Consider the following 19,275-nt stretch of genomic DNA (forward strand, 5'->3'; position numbering starts at 1 on the left):
CCACATGCAGAGGGGCCACCCAGCCGAGTGGTCTCCGGTCTCAGTTTTAATCAGGGACAGTGGCGATTGGGGTTCTCACGTGGCTAATTCTTCGGGGCCTGGTCTCGCTAACACCTCCACACCGCTTGCCCCTGCTGGGCGGCCTGCTGGCCGCTGCCGGCCTCTGCCGTCCTACATGCCACTCTGCCGCCACCTGGGTATTGGCCTCGCCTTGCTGCCCAACCACCTCGGCCACGAGAGCGACGAGGAGGTGCGGGGGGCTGCACAGGCCTGGGGGGACCTCCTCCAGACAAACTGCCACCATTTCCTGGGGTGGTTCTTCTGCCTGCTGCTGGCCCCCCCTTGTGGTGCTGCCCCACTGCCTGGCCCGCCACCCTGCCGCCAGTTCTGCGAGGCCCTGGAGGACGAGTGCTGGAGCCATCTGGAGGGCCACAGGCTGCCTGTGGCCTGTGCCTCGCTGCCCACCCAGGAGGATGGGTACTGTGTGTTCATTGGGGCGGCCGCAGGTAATGGCCTACTGACCACCCTCGCCTTTTGGCTACTCTGAACTTGGCACAGAGGCCTCCTTAACCCCTCTCGCTGACACCAAGCTGGGGCCAGGCAGCCTGTGTGTTCACAGTTCATTGTGCCCTCCCGGAGCCAGGGGCAGGTGGTGGGACCCTCTCCAAGCAGGGAAGACAGGGCAAGTGAGGCAGGGAGCCATAGATTCCGTGTGCTTCCAGTGACAATCCCTCTAGCGTCTTACCTCGTGTGGTCCTCGCCATGGTCTGAGTTAGCCCTATATGTCCTCGGTCACTGAGGAAGACTGAGGCATGGGGATCACATGATCCATGGGGATGGAAAGGGAGGGGGAAAGAAGAAAGGAAAGAACAAGGGGAGGGCAGGGGATGCAGTGGAGGTGGGGGAGCAGGCCGGCAGGCGTGTAGCAGGGAGTGTGTTACTAAGCCCCAGGCAGCCTAGAACCCCCCCCCCCACCGCCCCGCACTCCTGAGGCAGTCAGTCCCCTATGTGGCTGTGAGTCCCTGTCTGACTCCCCAGTGGCTGTTTATACTTGGTAGCCTTGGCCCCGGAGGGATCTGCCCTTTTGGCCCTGGTTTCCAGCCCCCACCCCTTGCTATGGCATGTGGACAAAAGGCCTTGATCCCATCAGTGGCCTCGTGGTCACTGGGCTTCAGGGCTGGGCCAGGCCAGTGAGGAGGGGCAGCTCCTGAGTGGTGGGCTTCTGGGGCCAAATTCCTTGCAAATGCTCCCTTTGGGGCTTTCTGCCACAAGATGCGTGGGTGTGCGGGACCAAAGCTCAGTGCAGCAGGCTGCCGGCCAGTCTGCCAGGTGCTCTGCCCACTTGCTCGGCAGACCTGTGCCAGCCAAGAGTGCAGTGTGGTTGTGGGGAAGGGGGCACGTGCTAATGATGGGGTGGCCATGGACCCGAGAGAGGGGTGCACAGGCTGGGAGTGGAGACTGAGGTGGAAGGAGACAGACTGAAGGGCTGCTTGCTGGAAAGCAAGGCCGCAGACCTAGCCCAGCTGCACCCAGTGCATGCAGAGAGGGCAGGAGGGGCCATGCTGGGGCTTTTGGCTGAGGTATTCGGTCTCAGAGGAGCTGAGGGAAGAAATTGTGTCCACCATCCCTGACGCTCCCGGTCTTCAGGCCCCCGTGTGTGATATCAGCAGAGCCTGCCCGGCAGCCTGAGCCATTTCCCTACTCCCCGACCATGCTGGCCCTGCCCTCACTTAACATGTAGGACAGGGGGCAGCCTGCAGCAGGCGCCATTCCAGGGGAATGCTGCCAGCACCCCGCCCACCCCAGCCCCAGGCTCAGTGTGGCTCCAAGGACAGGAACATTAAGTCCCCTACCCCCAGCCCTCAGGGGGCTGGTGCAGGAGAGAGGTCAGAGGCCAGTCACTGGTTCCTGAACCCCAGGAACTCAACTTGAAGGGTGGCATTTCAGATGCCGCACAAGGTGGGACGTGAGGCTGGGGCATCCACGGACCCTCAGCATCTCAGGTCACCCTGTGGAGGGCCCAGGCTCAGGCTGGGCCACCCTACTGGAATGTCAGAGCCATCGTCTATTTCTGGTGGAGCGCGGGCCCTATGGCTGGGCCTTAGGTAGGGTCAGTGTTTAGAGGGGCGTTTGGATCCAAGGCTCAGCCAGGAGCCAGTTCGGGCGGTGCTTCCCAGCAAGCCCCAGGCAGGGCTGCGTGGGGCTGGGATTTCTCTCACTTCAGCTAGCTCTGCTGGCCGGGAGGCCTAGAGAACTTCTGACCAGACATCTGGCTGCAATGGCAGCATCCGCGGCTGTGAGGAGGCCATGACCTCCTGAGCAGAGTCCTGGGGGACTCTTGCAGGCCATTGCTGCGTCCCTTCGGCCCGGAGATGGGCTGAGGCTAGCCTCCCTCAGCTGGCGACCCTTTCTAGGGGTGGCCCCATGGGCAGGAGTGCCCTCCCCCTCCTCCGCCTTCCCAGCTGGGGCGCCCCTCCCTGGAGCCCCACACTCAGCACCTTCCCCTTGTTGGTGACAGATCCCACAGGGACTGGTGAGCAGGTCTTGGAAGGGCACTGGGCTGTATACCTGTTCCCAAGACAGCCCCAAGCTCTCCTCCAAGCTGCCCTCTGGGCCACCTGGGCATCACCGAGACCCAAGCCAGGGAGACATGTGTGTCAGCAGGGGCACGTCCACTTCAAAGACTAGATGGCGCCCCTCCCCAGGCACCAGCCCTCACCCTGAACAGCCTCTTCCCTTTTCAGCCCCTCCGTGCCCTGCACGGTGCCACCGTCACCTGAGGGACCCATATACCCTAGTCCCTGAACACCAGCCCTGATGCCAAAACTCCCTCCATGGCCCCAGGAGAGTGTGCGGGAGAGGGATGAGGCCAGCCAGAGGGCAGTGGTCAGTGAAGCGAGTGGCCAGGTCAGGAGAAAGGGCTCCCTACCAGGCATAGGCTTTGTAGGGAGTGCAGGTCAGAGGACCCTGGGGTGTCCACCCCCACAGACAGTGACAGGCCACACTGGGTACTCTGGGCTATGCCTCTGCACCCTCCCCTGGTGCTCTCAGATCCCTCCTGCACCCCGGGAACAACAGTGAAAGCAGCTGGCATTCACAGAGGACCCAGGGGCAGGTGTGTTCTTCTCGTTTACAGATGAGAAAACTGAGGTCCATGGGAGTCAAATGGTACATGCATGACCACATGGCTAGTGCATGGGGCCAGGAGGTGGGCCCTAGTGCTCACCCACCTGCTGTCCACTGGATAGGCTCAGCTTCTGGTGGAGGAGACTCCAGGTGGCTGGCTGCACCCAACCTGTTAGAGCAGACACCGTGACCATCACCGAGACAGTTGGTGGTGCCACTACAGCCTGTGCCAGGAGGGACACGGTGGGGACATGGCAGGGGCAGGGTCCTGCTTGGGTGCTCAGGGAGGGGATGGCTTCCCACACGTGGGAGTGTCTCTCCTCTCAAATGCACTTTTGGGGTCTCTACATGTGGCACCCTGGACCGTGGGGCTTAGTCCTCCGGCAGGTCATTTGGGGGCTGCTGAACCCTCTGGGAGTCCCTGGATAGTGCCAACAGTTAATGCGCTCCACTGCTAATTGAAAAGATTGGAAGTTCCAGTCCACCCAGAGGCAACTCAGAGGAAAGGCCTGCCGATCTGCTTGCCAAAGATCAGCCACGGAAAACCCTACGGAGCACAGTTCCACTCTGACACACATGGGGTCAGTGTAAGGCAGAGTGGATGTGCCAGCAGCTGGTTTGGTTTCTGAGCCTCTCCCCCACCTGGAAAGCCAGCTGCATATGGGTCCCTGGGAGGTCAAGGTGGCCATGTGGGGCACACACACAGGTGGGAGTTCATTGCTGGAGTGTTCTGAGGGCCATTCTTACTCCATCCTGGGTGGCCTTGTTGAGGCTTCCTCACTGCTGGGTTCAAATCTTGTTCCTCTGATCAAACGTAGAATGTCAGAAAAATGTTACTGTTCCTTATAATGAATGCTTCAGTTTGCTCGAGTTTCTGTTTAACTTTGACTTAAGTGGAGATGAGAGCACCTCAACGGGAAAATATTTCCTCTTATATCTCGCCTCTTGGCAACCTACAGATACTGTTTGGGTGAGCTAGCTAAGCTCACCACAGGTCTCCTGTCACCCCCCACGTGTGCCAGCGAGGACTTCTGTGATTATCTCTTACTGGGGCATCAGTGGAAAGGCAGTGTCTGTGTGATAAGGTCAAATCGTGGTGATTCTTTGGTAACCAAACATAGACAAGACAACGAAAGGACATACCTGGCATTCCTGCAGGTTCTTTCCTTGACTGCTCTTGTGTCTTGGCTTTTCTTACATCATCAATGAGATTGCCATGATATTTAGGGGATACTCCCTCCTGCCCTTGGGGAGACTGGCGGGGCATTTTACAGGTCGTCTTTGTCCCTCTGGAGATGCCCTGTGGCCGTGGGTGACTTGTGCTCTGACGTCACCTTCCATCTGGACGAGGTAGAGAATCTAGTCCCCTTCTGGCCTCACTGAGGTGGAACAAGATGGTGGCCATGATGGCGCCTGCTCAGTGGCAGCCTGAACCCTCTGCGTCAGGGCCTCCGCTTGTTGCTGGGGCTTTAGGGGCATCTCCCTGAGGTGGTCCTTCTCAGTTGGAGAGCGAGCTGCCAGTCCTCTTCCTCAGGGAAGTCAGGTTTGGACGCTGTTCTTCTCGGTTGGCGCGTGAGCTGCTGTCGTCTTCCTCAGTGAAGTCAGGCCTAGGTGCTGTCCTTCTCAGTTATTATCATTACTGTGTGTGGAGAGGGTGCTGGTCTGGACACCACTGACCCACATTGAGTAAGGGAGGGAGGCCCTCTGCAGGGTGTCTTGATGGGGAAGTATACACAGGAGCCAGGAAACTGAGCTTTTAGAACTGCTGCTCACCCCTGGGGGAGGCCTGTAGCCCTGGGGTAAAGATGCCCTGGAGGGGGTTGGTGAGTGTGGGAGGGTGTGTCACAGGGGATGCTGTGCGTGACTAGGAGAGGGACGCCTGGCCTCGGGGCACAGGAGGATCCCACTGTTGTCCCTTGGCCGTGCCCCAAAAGGCTCTGTTTTCCTCTCCTCCTTTTTACTAGGCAGGACGGGGGTGGGGGATGAGGGGTGGGTAGATCTTCCTGACAGGCCCAAGTCTGTCCTGGGTGTCGGTCAGCAGCTGAGAAGGCAGAACCTTGCAGGCAGGGGACCTGCCACCTTCTCCTGCGTTCATGTCACCCCAGGGCTTTGTCAAGGTATCTTGGGCTTCCCGGGTGTGTTTGTGTCCCATTTGTGGTTGTCTCAGTCTCCTAGTGCTGCTGTAACAGGGATACCATATGTGGGTGGCTTTAAAGAACAGAAAATATCCAAATCAGGGCCTGAGCTATATCAATTCCTTCTTTGTAGTCTGGGTGTTCCTTGATTCTTTGGCTTGTAGGTGATCCTCACATGGCATTTGTCTTCCCCCAAGTGTGTGTGTGTGTGTGTGCCTGCATCATCTATTCTGGTCTTTTTATAACTCAGAAGGGATTAGGTTTAGGACCCACCTACTCCTGCATGACTCATTAACATAAGAAAAGAAAACACTATTTCCATTCAGGGTCACATCCTCAGGTACCAAACCAAAACCAAATCTCTAGTCGTCGAGTTGATTCCGACTCATAGTGACCCTATAGAACAGAGTAGAATGCTCCATAGGGTTTCCAAGGAGCAGCTGGTGGATTCAAACAGCCTGTCTTTGGGTTAGCAGCCATAGCTCTTAACCTCTGTGCTATCAGGGCTCCTCTACAGGTACAAGGGCCAGAAATTCAACACATTTTTGGAGGGAAACAATTCCGTCCATAACAGTGGTTAACCAGATGACTTGGATGTTTAATAACAATCTACATATCTCTATTTCTGTCTATCCATCCATCTACACATCCTTCTATTCATCCACCTACTCACTCATCCAACTATCCACCCCCCACCCACCTCCCATTCACTCATCTAGCCATCATTCGTCCATCCATCCACTCATCCATCCTCTCACTCTCCCATTCATCCACCCATCTGTCCACCAATCCATCTACCCATCTATCCACCTATCCACCCGTCATCCATCCATCCACCCATCCATCCATCCACCCATCCATCCATCCACCCATCCACCCATCCACCCATCCACCCATCCACCCACCCACCCACCCACCTACCCACCCACCCATCCAGCCAATGGACCAGGCTTTTAATGTGAGAATGAGATCATTACCTGCAATACTGTGTACAGTTTGTTCAGGCCAAGTCCCTCACATTTCCATCTCTCTGGTTCTCTACTACTGTCATCACAACTCCTTCCTTGATCCCAGCTGGGAAAGGTTCTCCACTTTTAAGGACTAACATGATTAGATTGGGCCCACCTGGATAATCCAGAGTAATCACCCCATCTCAAGGTCCATAACCGTAACCATATCTCCAGAGTCCCCTTTGCCATGTAAAGTAACATATTCACAGGCTCTGGGGGTTAGGATGTGGGCATCTCTGGGGCCACGATTCTGCTGACCACAATAAATGTGTGTGCACCAGTGTATGCGTGCATTTGCATTCGTGTGTGTGTGCTTGCACTATGTGCATATGCGTGTGCATGCGTGGGGTATGCATGTATATATGTGTGTGTGTATGTAGAGATACCCATATGCACATGTGTTTTTTTGCATAAACGGAATCATACTCTGTGAGCGTGAAAGTTGCCGTTTCCTGTTAACAACATGTCTCAGAGATCCCCTCGTGTCACTACAGGTAAACCGCTCTTGCTCTTTTTACAGCTGCTTGGTTCTGCTATTTTCTTTAACCTCTCCCCACTGATGGACCTTCAGGTGTTTCCAGCTTCTCTTTGTAACAGACAAGGCTATAATAACCCTCCTCATCCTTCAGTATTTGTTGATTCATGGCTCATTCCCATCTTGTTAATTAAGCAACATTGGCCGATTGCCTCCACCCCTTGCAGACCTGGTTTGGGTGCTGGCAGCATCACAATCAGGTATGGGCCCCTCTCTCAGGGAATTCAAAATCTTCAAAAGTGCATTGGACCTCTTAGGGCATTATCTTTTGTAGATCTTCGGGAATATCCCCTAAGGCTTTGAATGGGTAGCCTTGAACCTGTAGATTACTGTAGATAATATAGTCAGATCACCATGTCAATATTCAGTCGCCACCCTGGGATGTGGTAGGTGTCTTGATTTACTTAGGTGGTTTTTTAATCTTTCAGTCAAGCTCTACAGTCTTGGACATTTCTTGAAGTGTTTGTTCCCGGTTTATTTTTCTCTTTGTTTTGGGGTTAGATTCTCCCCTGTCCCCAGCATTTTGGACTTTGTAATTGCTACTGTATAATAAGGTGACAGGTATGGACCTTGTAATTGCTACTGTATAATAAGGTGACAGGTATGGAACATTCTTATATGCTTATTAGGTTCAGGAAGTTTCTTTTATGTAGATCTTCCTGAAGTGATTATTTTTAACTTCAACAGGAAACTGGGCTGAGAGGGGTGTCTTGGAGTCTGTCGTTAGGAGTGAGGACTTTCTCCCCCTTTTGCTATGTCTATTCTGGACCCTGTTACTAGGGACATATCAATGGCACCTGGCTAGTCACATCAATATGTACCATCTTCTCTGTCCCATTTAATGGTTTTTAACTTGAATTCTGTTTCATCTGATATGAATGTCGCGGTTATTGTTAGTTGCGGTCCCGTCGGCTTAGACTCACAGCGACCACATGTACAACAGAACAAAATATTGCCTGGTCCTGTACTGTTTTCACCTTCGTTGGCGTGCTCAAGTCCATTGTTATGGCCACTGTGTATTCTGAGTGCCCTCCAGCCTAGGCTCATCTTCCAGTACTGTATCGGACAATATTCTAATATTCAAAACCCATAGGATTTTCATTGGCTAATTATCAGAAATAGATTGCTAGGCCATTCTTCCTAGTCTGTCTTAGTCTGGAAGTTCCACTGAAACCTGTCTACTATGGGTGACTGCTGGTATTTGAAATACCAATGACATAGCTTCCAGCATCACAGCAAAACGAAAGCCACCACAGTAGGAAAAACTGACAGATGGTGGAATGTTGCCCTATTTGCTTACTTTTGTCTGATTTTTTAAAAATAATTTATTTTTTCTTGCTGAAAATACTTAGCAGAGCATGCATCAATTCAACAGTTTCTATGCGTACAATTCAATGACGTTGATTACAGCCCTGGTTGTGCAGTGGTTTAAGCGCTTGGCTGCTAACCGAAAGGCCGGTGGTTCAAACCCACCAGCCACTCGGCAAGAGAAAGATGTGGCAGTCTGCTTCCATAAAGATTTACAGCCTTGGAAATCCTTTGGGGTAGCTCTACTCTGTCCTATAGGGCTGCTATGGGTCGGAATCGACTCTAGAGACGTGGATTCATGATCATAAACTCACTGCCCCCTAAGCTTCCTATCTGATCTTTCGAGGTGCTCTTGTCAGTTTGATCCCATATAGATAACCAAAACCAAACCCAACCCATTGCTGTCAAGTCGATTCCGACTCATAGCAACCTTTAAAAGAGCACAATGCTCAAGGCAGACATTTCTTTACTAATTAAGCTAAATTATTATTTGGTTGAAAGAAGACTTCAGGTGTGTCTGATATTTTCCCATCCTTTTGTTTTTCACCTCTTCGTGTCACTTTAACCAATTTTTTTGACAGCTTATAGCTAGATTTTATTTGCTTGTCCTTTCTTGTTTTGATCTATTTGCTCTGTGTTACTTGTGGTCTGCGTGTCTTGTTCTTCTGGAGTAGAATTTCCTGTGTGTGGTGATGGCTGAAACGCTTGAATCCACCCTGCCCTCTCATTTTACAACTCTTACTGACCTGGACTTAGGGCTTTTGTCTTTTTTTTTTTCTCTTTCTCTGGTTTGGTCGTGACTTCTAATTCCCTGAGGTCCCTGAATCTGTGTTTGTAAACGGAGAAAGTTCTGGGGGGTTTCCCTAAGAAGTTTCCAAACAACGGGCTCCAGTTTCACAAAACTGTCCCTGGAGACATTATTCCACGTGAACTCCGAGCAGAACTAGACAGGCGTGGGTGGGAACGCCGCTCAGAGCTTCTCCTAGTAGCTGCTCAGCTTGCACCAGTCTGTCAAGGAAAGAACGGGGTGGGGGGTACAGTGCAGCTCTTGTGGGCATGTGCCCCAGACCCAGATGGCAGTGTGGACAGTCCTGTACAGAAGGTGGTGTGATCCTGTTGCCGGGCGCTGGCCCTGCAGCCACACCCTGTGGCGGCTCCCTAGCCCCTAGGGTGGGACCCTGCCCTTGCCCTAGCTGACCGTGGCCTCTGCTGCCGGGTGTGTAGATTCTATCCAGCCCCACATGGAGGTGGGAGGGTTCAAGAGGAAACTTAAGTCTAAGATTCACTCTCTCTCTGAGTTGTTTTGATTTGCAGTAGAGCATCAAGTCCGTTTTCTCAGAGTCACCTCCACCCCCACACACTGACTCGAAAGTTGCCTGATTAACTTAAAATCCACCCGGTGGTCCTGGTTCACCAGACTCATTTAGGAGCAGAGACATGAGTTCTCTGGGGTTGTGAGAGGCCCCTGGGCAGGACAGAGTTGCCTGTGAGGGCGGAGGGTGGGGGGTGGTTCTCAGTTGTCGGCCCGCCCTTCCAGGGGCCTGTGGGTAAGGCAGACACCCTCAGAGAGGCCCAGCCTCCAGGCTGCATCCAGAGAGGAGTCTGGCTGGCAGACTGGTTCTGGGGAACAGCCTGGGGGCAGCTGGGTGCTGCATGTGGGTGTCTGTGGGTTGTGCAAGAGTATGCAGTGTTTTGGGGCACCGGGGTGGGGCATGGTGTCTGCAGGCATGTGGTGTCTGCAGCTGTCTGGGGTGTGCAGTGTCTTGGGACACTGTGGTGGGGCATGGTGTCTGCGGGCATGTGGTGTCTGGAGTGCATAGTGCCGGGTGCACAGTGTCTGGAGGGGTGGGGTCCAAAGCGCAGTGTTTGGGGCATGCAGTGTCCAGAGTGCACGGTGTCCCCTTGTTGTAGTGGCACTCAGGGATGTGGGATGCTGGGGTGTGGCCAGTGGAGGGGCAGGGCTGTGTGACTGGATGCTACCCCTGGACAGGAGCCTGGCTTGGGAAGGAGTGAGCACCTGCCCCGGGAGGCGTTCAGACAGTAGGCCCTGGGTGGGGTGGCTTTCACAGGAGGCCAGCCTTGTGCTCATGGTTGGAAACCTCTGTGGTTCCATTCTGTGTCGCCCAGTTGGCCAGTGTCCCCAGGTTAAGCCATCTTTCTCAATGCTAATTGTAATACTGTGGGCATTTTCTGGTGCCTGGGGACTCACAGGCAGCCATGGAGCACCCCCCTATTCTAACCCAACCAGGTGGTGGTAGGATGAGGTCGGGTATAAGGGTTGTGCTTTTGGGGCAAAAGGGACCACTGGGAAGGACCATGAGACAGGCTGGCCAAGGCACTGTCCCACTGACTCTGACCTCTGTCTCACATCGACATAGCTGAGCCTGTAGGGCGGGGCCTTTCTGGGGCTCTGACGAGAAGCAGTGACCAGGGGAGGGTGCTGGACGACATCACACTGCTCGTGCCTGTCTCTGCCGAGCTCCCAGGAGCTGGGGAGTTAGTGGTTTCCCTTCACTCAGAGATGCCAAGAACTGTGCTGCCCAACATACCCGCCCTTCCTGCCTGGGTTTCCACACAAGCCCTCCTGGCTGAGAGCAGGGGTGAGAGGACCCAGGGCTCAGGTGTTCTCACCTGTTCTGATGGTGCTGATGTGGGCATTTTGTGCTTGGCATAGTTAAACACACAGGACTTCCAGAATCATCCATGCCTCCACTGGCCTGCTTGGTGAAAGGGCACGTCCCGATTTTGTGACCTGAGCCCAGTCTGGGCTGACAAGAGGGGCCCTTCTTGCCACCGGGTCTATCCCCACACAGCCCCGGGAGCATCCTCAGGGTGCTTAGAGGACTGCATGGCACTTGGTGTTTGGAGGGAGGTTGGTGTTCAGGACGGCCCAGCACAGCGCTTGGTGTTGGAGGGATGGTGGTTTCCCACTCAGGATGGCTAGGCTGGCACCTCGGCCATGGATGTGCTGTTGGGGCATCAAGGATGGGGACATCCTCCACTCACGGAGCCTACATCTGGAGGGAGCTGGTGACCCAGAGGCCGAGTCATTCGGAGCCTGCCCCTGGAGGAAACCATGGCTTCGTGGAGACAAAGTGAGAATGTTGAGAGCAGCCCATTCTGTGTCTGGGGTCTCCGGCCGCCCCTGTGACACGCGGTGTTTCCCAGCCGCCCAGGAAGCCGGCGACAGCTGCATCCTGCATTCTCATTGAGTTTGGAAAAGTTCTAGATGCCCCAGAGGAGGGGCCATGGCAGGCATGTCCGTGTTTTAGATCAGGGAGGCTGAGTCATGACACCAGGTCACTAACGCTTAAGCCAGTGCGATAGTCCCATATCCTAACCCTTAGAGTGTCCCTGTCAGGTAGACACTTGGGACCAGCCACTTCTGAACAAAGGGACCTGTCATGACAGCCTCCATCACAGAGGACAGTGGTGTCTGTGAGCACGAAGTGACCGCTGGTCTCCCTGCTCCCAGAGGTATCCTGAAAGGTCCCCTTGCTCCCTCGAGGAGGGGACAGCCTATGGCCAGGTTATCTTCCCATGGGCCTGATGTCAGCCTGCACCTGGCCAGCCTCCCTTTCCAAGGGCACCCGAGGTGGGAATTGGGGTGACTCGGAGCAGGGGCCATGGCGTCTTATGAGGAGTGTGTCCCGTTCAGGTGTGGTTTTAGAACGAGTGGGCCACCGTGATCCTGTGGGTACTGAGAGGAGCAGCAAAGCCCTCCAAGAAAGGAGGATTTCCTAGGGCCTGTGGGCCCCGCTGAGCATGTGAGTTCTAGTCAGTTTAGGAGAGAGGGGATGTCCCAGCTCAGCTGTGTCTGAGTGCCCCAGGGCTGCCACAACAAATACCACAAAGTGGGGGCTTTAAGGAACAGAGATTTATTGTCTCATAGTTTTGGAGGCTGGGTGTCTGAGATCCAGGTGTCGGCTCCTCCTGGGGCTCTGAGGGAGAATCTGTTCCAGGCCTCTCCCCCAGCTTATGGTGGCTCCCAACGATCCTTGGCATTTCTTGGCTTGTAGCTGTATCTTCACATAGCATCTGTCTTCCCCATGTGTGTGTCTGTTTTCTCATTTTGTAAGACACCACTCAGAAGGAATTAGGCTTAGGACCCACCCTACTCTGGTTTGACTTAACTGATAACATCTGCAAAGACCTATTTCTCCAACTAAGGTCACGGGTTATAAAATGGCATGGTGGCAGTATTGTTGTCTCACCTCTTCATCTAACTTCAGAAGTGGGGAGAATGAAGATCATAAGCCCGTGGCTGATTCCTGTGGAGAGGAGACATATCTCCACTTTCTGCCATCTTTACCAATTCTGACATCAGCCGTCACTCCCACAGGACTCTCTACTTCTCTGCTGGGTTCAATAATTCATTGCAATGTCCACACAGAACTCACAGACCACACTCACTGTTACGGGCTTTATTAGGGAAGTAACAGGTTACAATTCAGGATCAGGAACGACTCAGGATACAGTTTTTCCATCAGGACAGCAGCCTCTTCTCAGCTGTGCCCTCAGGCAGGCCTTTCTCCAGCCCTTGCCTCTTGGCCCCTTGGCCTGGCCCCTGCCTTGCTCAGGCAAGTGTCACAAAGCTCTTTAGCTGTCAGTAAGTGCCTAGGGCATCCCACTCCACCAGGAAGCCTCCTGCCTGAAGGCGTTCAACCCCCTCTGTGAGTCTTCTAGCCTAGCACCACCACCAAGTGCCCAGATGCATTCTATTCCACCAGGAAGCCTCTTGCCTGAAGGCTCTCAACTCTCTAGCTCTGTCATCAGCACACCCACTGTAACTGCCTTGTTCTGTGGGCCAGGAAGCCCACTGCACCAGCTTGTGACAGTCTCCTGGTTCTGCCGCCACTGTTTCTTGCTGCTGCTCTTTGCCATCTTGCACCATCTCCCATGTTAACAGCTCTCTCTCTGTCTCCTGGGTCTAGGAGGCTCTCAGCGCAGGGACCCTGGGTCCAAAATATGCCCTCCACGCATTTCTCTTCTTCTTGGTGGTAGTGAGATCCCTCCTTTCCACCTCTGGGATGGCTCATTTTAAGCCTAACAGGATGGAACAACTGACCAATCCCCTCGTTAGGGCTCCATACACCTTGTTTGCATGGTCCAACTCCCACAAGAGTGTCATGTATCTTATTTGCATTATTAGCAAGCAGTTCGATCTCCTTGGTGGGCCACAAACACCTTATTTGCGTAGTCCCACCCAATGATATGATGGGAGTTACAGGACCATGGCAAGAAAAACCATAAAAAAAAGTGATCCATCTCACCATACAGGTACAGCGGTCAGGACTTCCACACAGCTTTTTGGGACACAATTAAACCCATAGCAGTGGACTTCAGGCATTTCATGCAGCTCCGTTCAATTTAGGGTGATCATAGCACTCTGTTAGTGCCGAAGTGGGACATGAGTGCTCACACAGAAGAAGGCCCTCCCTAGGAGCCCCAGGAGCAGCCCCAGGGCCAGCATCCCCCTCCCCAAAGAGACTGGGCTAGGAGAGAGGGAGCTCCAGGCATCCTGGGGGAGCGTGCCTGTGATTCCACTTTACACCAGGTGTCAGCATGAAGGCAGAAACCACAGTGGTGAATTAAAGCAGAGAGAAGACTATGTATGCTGCCCTAACTGGTCACTTAGGCATTTAATTTGTTTCCAGGTTGGCTCCTGATGTAGATAAAACTGCAGTGAACAGCCTGATGCTGTTTTTTCTTTCTTGCAATGGGACGATGTCTTTAAGGGAGTGCCTAGGGCAGGGATACCCTAGCTAGGCCAGTGTGAGGGGTGCTAAAAGGCTGGTGTGGGACAGGGTGCGCTCTGCACCCCCAGCACACATGTGGCAGCACCCTTGCTCTGAGGGGGACGTCAGAGCCTTGCAGCCATGTTGAGGGAAGGAGCAGTTCCTTACTCTCCCCACCACGCCAGCTGTGACAGTCTCTATGTTGTGGGTCTCCCTTCGGCCTGCAAGCTCCTCCAGGGTCTTTTAGGGTGGAGTGACCTGTAGTTGCCATGCCCCCACCCCAATGCAATCCCAGATGTCTGTATGGTTTTCTGCACAAAGGGTGCGGATGGGACCAGAAGACACATTGGCGAGCCCTCCCCAACTTGATTTTCCCCTGCCTGCCTGTCTCCCCACGGTACCAGGGTGCCTCGGCCTCCCTCACCCCTCCTGTCTCCCCACAGTGCTGGGGTGCCTTGGCCTCCCTCCCTGCTCCTACCTGTCTTTCCATGGTGCAGGGGTGCCTGAGCCTCCCTGCCCCCTCCTGTCTGTCTCCCCATGGTGCAGCGAGCGGTTCCTCGACCTCACCCATATCTCTCCTCTTACAGAGAGTGCCGGTGCAGAAGAGGTGGGGCTCCTACAGCTCCTTGGGGAGCCCCCACCCCCACAGGTCATCCAGATTGAGGACCCCGACATTGGCCCAGCCTACGTCTTCGGTCCAGACGCCAACAGTGGCCAGGTGGCCCGCTACCATGTGCCCAGCCCCTTCTTCCGGGACTTCTCCCTGCTCTTCCATGTGAAGCCTGCCACGGAGGGTGCAGGTGTGCTATTTGCCATCACAGACGCGGCCCAGACGGAGGTTCACGTTGGTGTGAAGCTCTCACAGGTGCAGGACCGGCAACAGCAGATCCAGCTCCTGTACACAGAGCCAGGTGCAGGGCGCACCCACACAGCCGCCAGCTTTCGCCTGCCATCCTTTGCCCGCCAGTGGACCCGCTTTGCGCTCAGCGTGGATGGCAGTACTGTGGCACTCTACGTGGACTGCGAGGAGTTCCAGAGGCTGCCCTTCCAAAGGTCCCCGGGGGGCCTGGAGCTGGAGCCTGGTGCTGGCATCTTTGTGGGTCAGGCTGGAGGAGCCGACCCCGACAAGTTCCAGGTAACCTAGAGGCAGTCTGCCCGTGTGACAAGGTTACAGCCCTGGGACTGGGGGACGGGCGTGGGGGCGCCCTGAGGCTGGGATAAGGGCACACTGGAACCCCGTGGAGGCACCCTGGGGCTGTGATGGAGGCGTCCTGGGAGATGGTGTAGGGGTGTCTGCGGATGGGGTGGGGGTGCCCTGGGGCCGGGGTGGGATACAGCACTGAGGCTGGGGGACTGGGTGGGGGCACTCTGAGGCTGGGGATGTGAAGAGTGTCCACGGATGGGGCTGGGGAGCACCTAGGGCTGGATTGGGTGTACTTCGGGGTTGGGGTAGGGAAGTACCCTGGGGCTGCCTCTCTTGGGGCTGTTCCTGGACAGGGTGTTTCCTGCGGAGGGCGGTTTCTCTGAGACCCTAGGGCACAGCCCAAAAGAGCCCATTAGGATGGCCAGTATACCCAGAGGCCCATCGTTTACCCACAGAGAACCAAGGGTCCAGTTCCCGGCCAAGTCTGCCAGGGGAGCAGAAACAGACATCCAGGGCCTCATGCAAAATGGACACATGGTCCTTGTTCAAAGATGTTAAGAATGCCAAGACGGTGACAGCAGCTTCTTAGCTGACCCAGGCCTTCCACAGGCAGGTCACATGCGTCATCTGTACCCCAGCATCTACAGAGCACCAACCCTGCTGAGCTGGGGTTCTGGGTCCATGCCAAGACCGCACTCCTTACTGCTGTTAAAAAAATAAAGAACTCAGGATGCCGTTAGTCCTGACTGTTAGTTAGGAGCCTTAAAATGCTTATGTACTAAGTTATCAGGAACTTTTGAACAAAATTTCTGATTGGTTCACATTTACATAACTGCTAAACAGTTACAAGACAATCATAAGATCAGTGACTCTTGGTTACGAGACCCCTAATTTTGAAAACAGGGTATTTTCATCAATCTTGAAAACAAAATATGTTCATTAGTTTTGAAAACAGAATATGTTTATTAATCTTGAAGACAAGATTGTCTTCTGAGTTTTAAGCAAAAGTTAATGAATAATGAAACCAGACTTTCTGGCTTCAGTGGGACTAGTCACCTAGGTAATTAAAAAATGATTGCAGCAGTACATCAATAGGGAACTGCCAGAAATTCAAGCCAGATTCAGAAGAGGACATGGAACAAGAGATATCATTGCTGACATCAGATGGGTCTTGGCTAAAAGCAGAGAAAACCAGAAAGATGTTTACCTGTGCTTTGTTGACAATGCAAAGGCATACAACTGTGTATCGTAACAAATTATGAATAACATTGCAAAGAAGAGAACTCCAGAACACTTAATTGTGCTCATGAGGAACCTGTACATAGATCAAGAGGCAGTTGTTCAAACAGAACAAGGGGGTACTGTGTGGTTTCAAATTAGGAAAGGTATGTGTCAATGTTGTATCCTTTCACCATACTTATTCAATCTGTGTGCCAAGAAAATAATTTGAGAAGCTGGACTATATGCAGAAGAACAGGGCATTGAGATTGGAGGAAGACTCATTAACAGCCTGAGTTATGCAGATGACACAACCTTGCTTGCTGGAAGTGAAGAGGACTTGAACCACTTACTGATAACGATCAAACACTACAGCCTTCAGTATGGATTACACCTCAACAAAAAGAAAACAAAAATATTTACAACTGGGTCAATAAGCAACCTCATAATAAACAGAGAAAATACTGGAACTGTCAAGGATTTCATTTTACTTGGATCCACAATCAACGCCCATGGAAGCAGTTGTTAAGAAATCAAATGACATATCGCATTGGGTATATCTGTGGCAAAAGACCTCTTTAAAGTGTTAAAAAGCAACGATTTCACTTTGAGGACTGACCCAAGTCATGGTATTTTCAGTCACCTCATATGCATGTGAAAGTTGGATAGAGAATAAGGAGGATCAAAGAAGAATTGACTCCTTTGAACTATGGTGTTGGTGAATGTGATGGTTAAGATTGTGTGTCAACTTTGCTGGGCCCTGATTCTCAGTGGTTTGGCAGTTATGTTGTAGTTTGGCAGTTGTGTAATGATGTAATCATCTCCATCATGAGTCTGATATAATGTAATCACTTCCATGATGAGATCTGTTATGAGCAGCCAAGCAGTTGAAAGGGAGTTTCTTTGGGGGTGTGGCCTGTTCCCAATATATATGGGCTTTCTGACAAAGCTCACTGGCTTTTGCTCTGCTCTGGATCCTGCATTTGTCTTGTCATCCTGTGACCTCCAGTTCTTGGGACTTGAGCCAGCAGCCTACCAATTTACCTGCCAATCTTGGATTTGTCAGCCTCTGCAGCCTGTGAGCTGGCAACTTGCCTTCTGACCTGCTGGTCTTGGGCTTGTCAGCCCCTGCACCTACATCAACTTAACAACTGCTTCCATGGGCGTTGATTGTGGATCCAAGTAAAACGAAATCCTTGACAGTTCCAGTATTTTCTCTGTTTATTATGAGGTTGCTTATTGATCCAGTTGTAAAGATTTTTGTTTTCTTTTTGTTGAGGTGTAATCCATACACTCCAAAAAAAACTGCTTGACTTTTCTAATATGTACAAACAGAAACCTGAGGAGTACATGTGGGAATGGCTATTAAGGGTATGGGATAATTGTGCAAGGAACATAAGGTTGAATCAGTCTGAGTTTATTGATGGGTCCACTAAGCACTGATTCTTCATTCAGTGTTTCAGCTCTAGAGGTTAGGAAAGGATCTAGTAGTTTATTTGGTTGGTTCGCTAAAGCATGGATTTCACGGTGGCCTACACTAAATCAAGTTGAAGTACTAGACCTGCCTTGGTATACTGTAGAAAAAGGTATCCAAAAGCTTAGGGAAATTGGCATGTTAGAGTGGATTTATTGGGGTAGACCCAAAGAGCCACACATGGACTACCCAGAGGGCACACCTTTTACCACAATGGAGAGGAATGAATTTGTGAAGGGAGCCTCAGCATCCTTGAAGACTGCTGTGATTGCTATTTTGTATAAGTCAGATTTGACAGTGGGAGCTGCCCGAACTGAATTAAGACACCCAGCTCCATAGGGCTGATTGGACCCTGTGGTTGTAGGGCCCATGTGGCAGCACTCAACTGACAAAGACAAGGTGGGTGTGGTTACCGTATGGACAGTGGAGTCAAAGCAGTAATCAGAATAGACTGATTTGTATTTTCTTTTCATTGGCTGCTTAGTCATGGTGTCTCTAGGAGTGAAACAGATGGAAAATCTACTATTTACTTGATCTATACAAGTGGAAGAATTCTAGATCAAGTGAACAGCAGTCTAACTCAAATCACCAAAATAGAGAGTCACAGCCCCTCCATCAATTCCCAGACTTGAACCAGTTTAGAGACTCACAATCCCTTGAATGAAGGGAAAGCTAGGTTCCCTTGAAGGAGAACCCCACTACAGTGCCAAAAATTTATACTGTTAATCTTTCTCCCAGCCTTCTCCCGAGGAATCTATATCTTTTTATGATAGTGACTGTATATTGGAAACCCTGGTGGCATAGTGGTTAAGTGCTACAGCAGCTAACCAAAGGGTCGGCAGTTCGAATCTACCAGGTGCTCCTTGGAAACTCTATGGAGCAGTTCTAGTCTGTCCTATAGGGTCGCTATGAGTCAGAATCGACTTGACGGCACTGGGTATGTTGGGGAAAAGGAAATAATTAGACTTTTTAGAGATTACTGGATATTGGCTCTGAACTGACACTAATTTCAGGAGTCCCAAAATGTCACTGTGGCCCACCAGTCAGAGTGGGTCTATATGGAGATCAGGTTATTAATGGAGTCTTAGCTCAGGTTCAACTCACAGTGGATCCAGTGGGTACCCAAACTCATCTTGTAGTGATTTCCCCAGTTCCAGAATGCATAATTGGAATAGATACAGTCAGCAACTGGTAGAACTTCCACGCTGGATCCCTGACAAGTGGAGTAAGGGCTTTTATGGTAGGAAAAGACAAGTGGAGGCCATTAGAACAGCCCCTACCTTGGAAAGTAGTAAATAAAAAGCAATACTGCATTCCTGAAGGGATTGCAGAGATTACTGCCACCATCAAGGACTTGAAGAATACAGGGGTGATGATTCCCACCACCTCCCCATCCAATGTGCCTATTTGGCCTGTGTAATTCTTGGAGAATGACAGTGGATTAGCGAAAACTTAACCAGGTGGTGACTGCAATTGCAGGTGCTGTTCCAGATGTGGTTTCATTGCTTCAGCAAATTAATACATCTCCTGGTACCTGGTATGCAGCTGTTGATCTAGCTAATGCATTTTTTTCCATATCTGTTTAGA

The 19,275-nt window shown here is 52.3% G+C and overlaps 1 protein-coding gene across 2 annotated transcripts in view; it reads left to right on the forward strand.

Annotated features, from left to right (window-relative positions):
* Positions 1-19,275, forward strand: part of COL18A1 (collagen type XVIII alpha 1 chain) — a 136,922-nt gene that overhangs the window by 59,271 nt on the left and 58,376 nt on the right. For both annotated transcript variants that reach the window (XM_064279574.1, XM_064279573.1), the window contains one exon: positions 14,440-14,987. In XM_064279574.1, coding sequence (XP_064135644.1) covers positions 14,440-14,987 — 548 coding nt within the window. The remainder of the gene's footprint in view (positions 1-14,439; positions 14,988-19,275) is intronic.

Source organism: Loxodonta africana, chromosome 2 (genome assembly GCF_030014295.1).
Source record: "Loxodonta africana isolate mLoxAfr1 chromosome 2, mLoxAfr1.hap2, whole genome shotgun sequence".
Taxonomy (NCBI): Eukaryota; Metazoa; Chordata; class Mammalia; order Proboscidea; family Elephantidae; genus Loxodonta; species Loxodonta africana.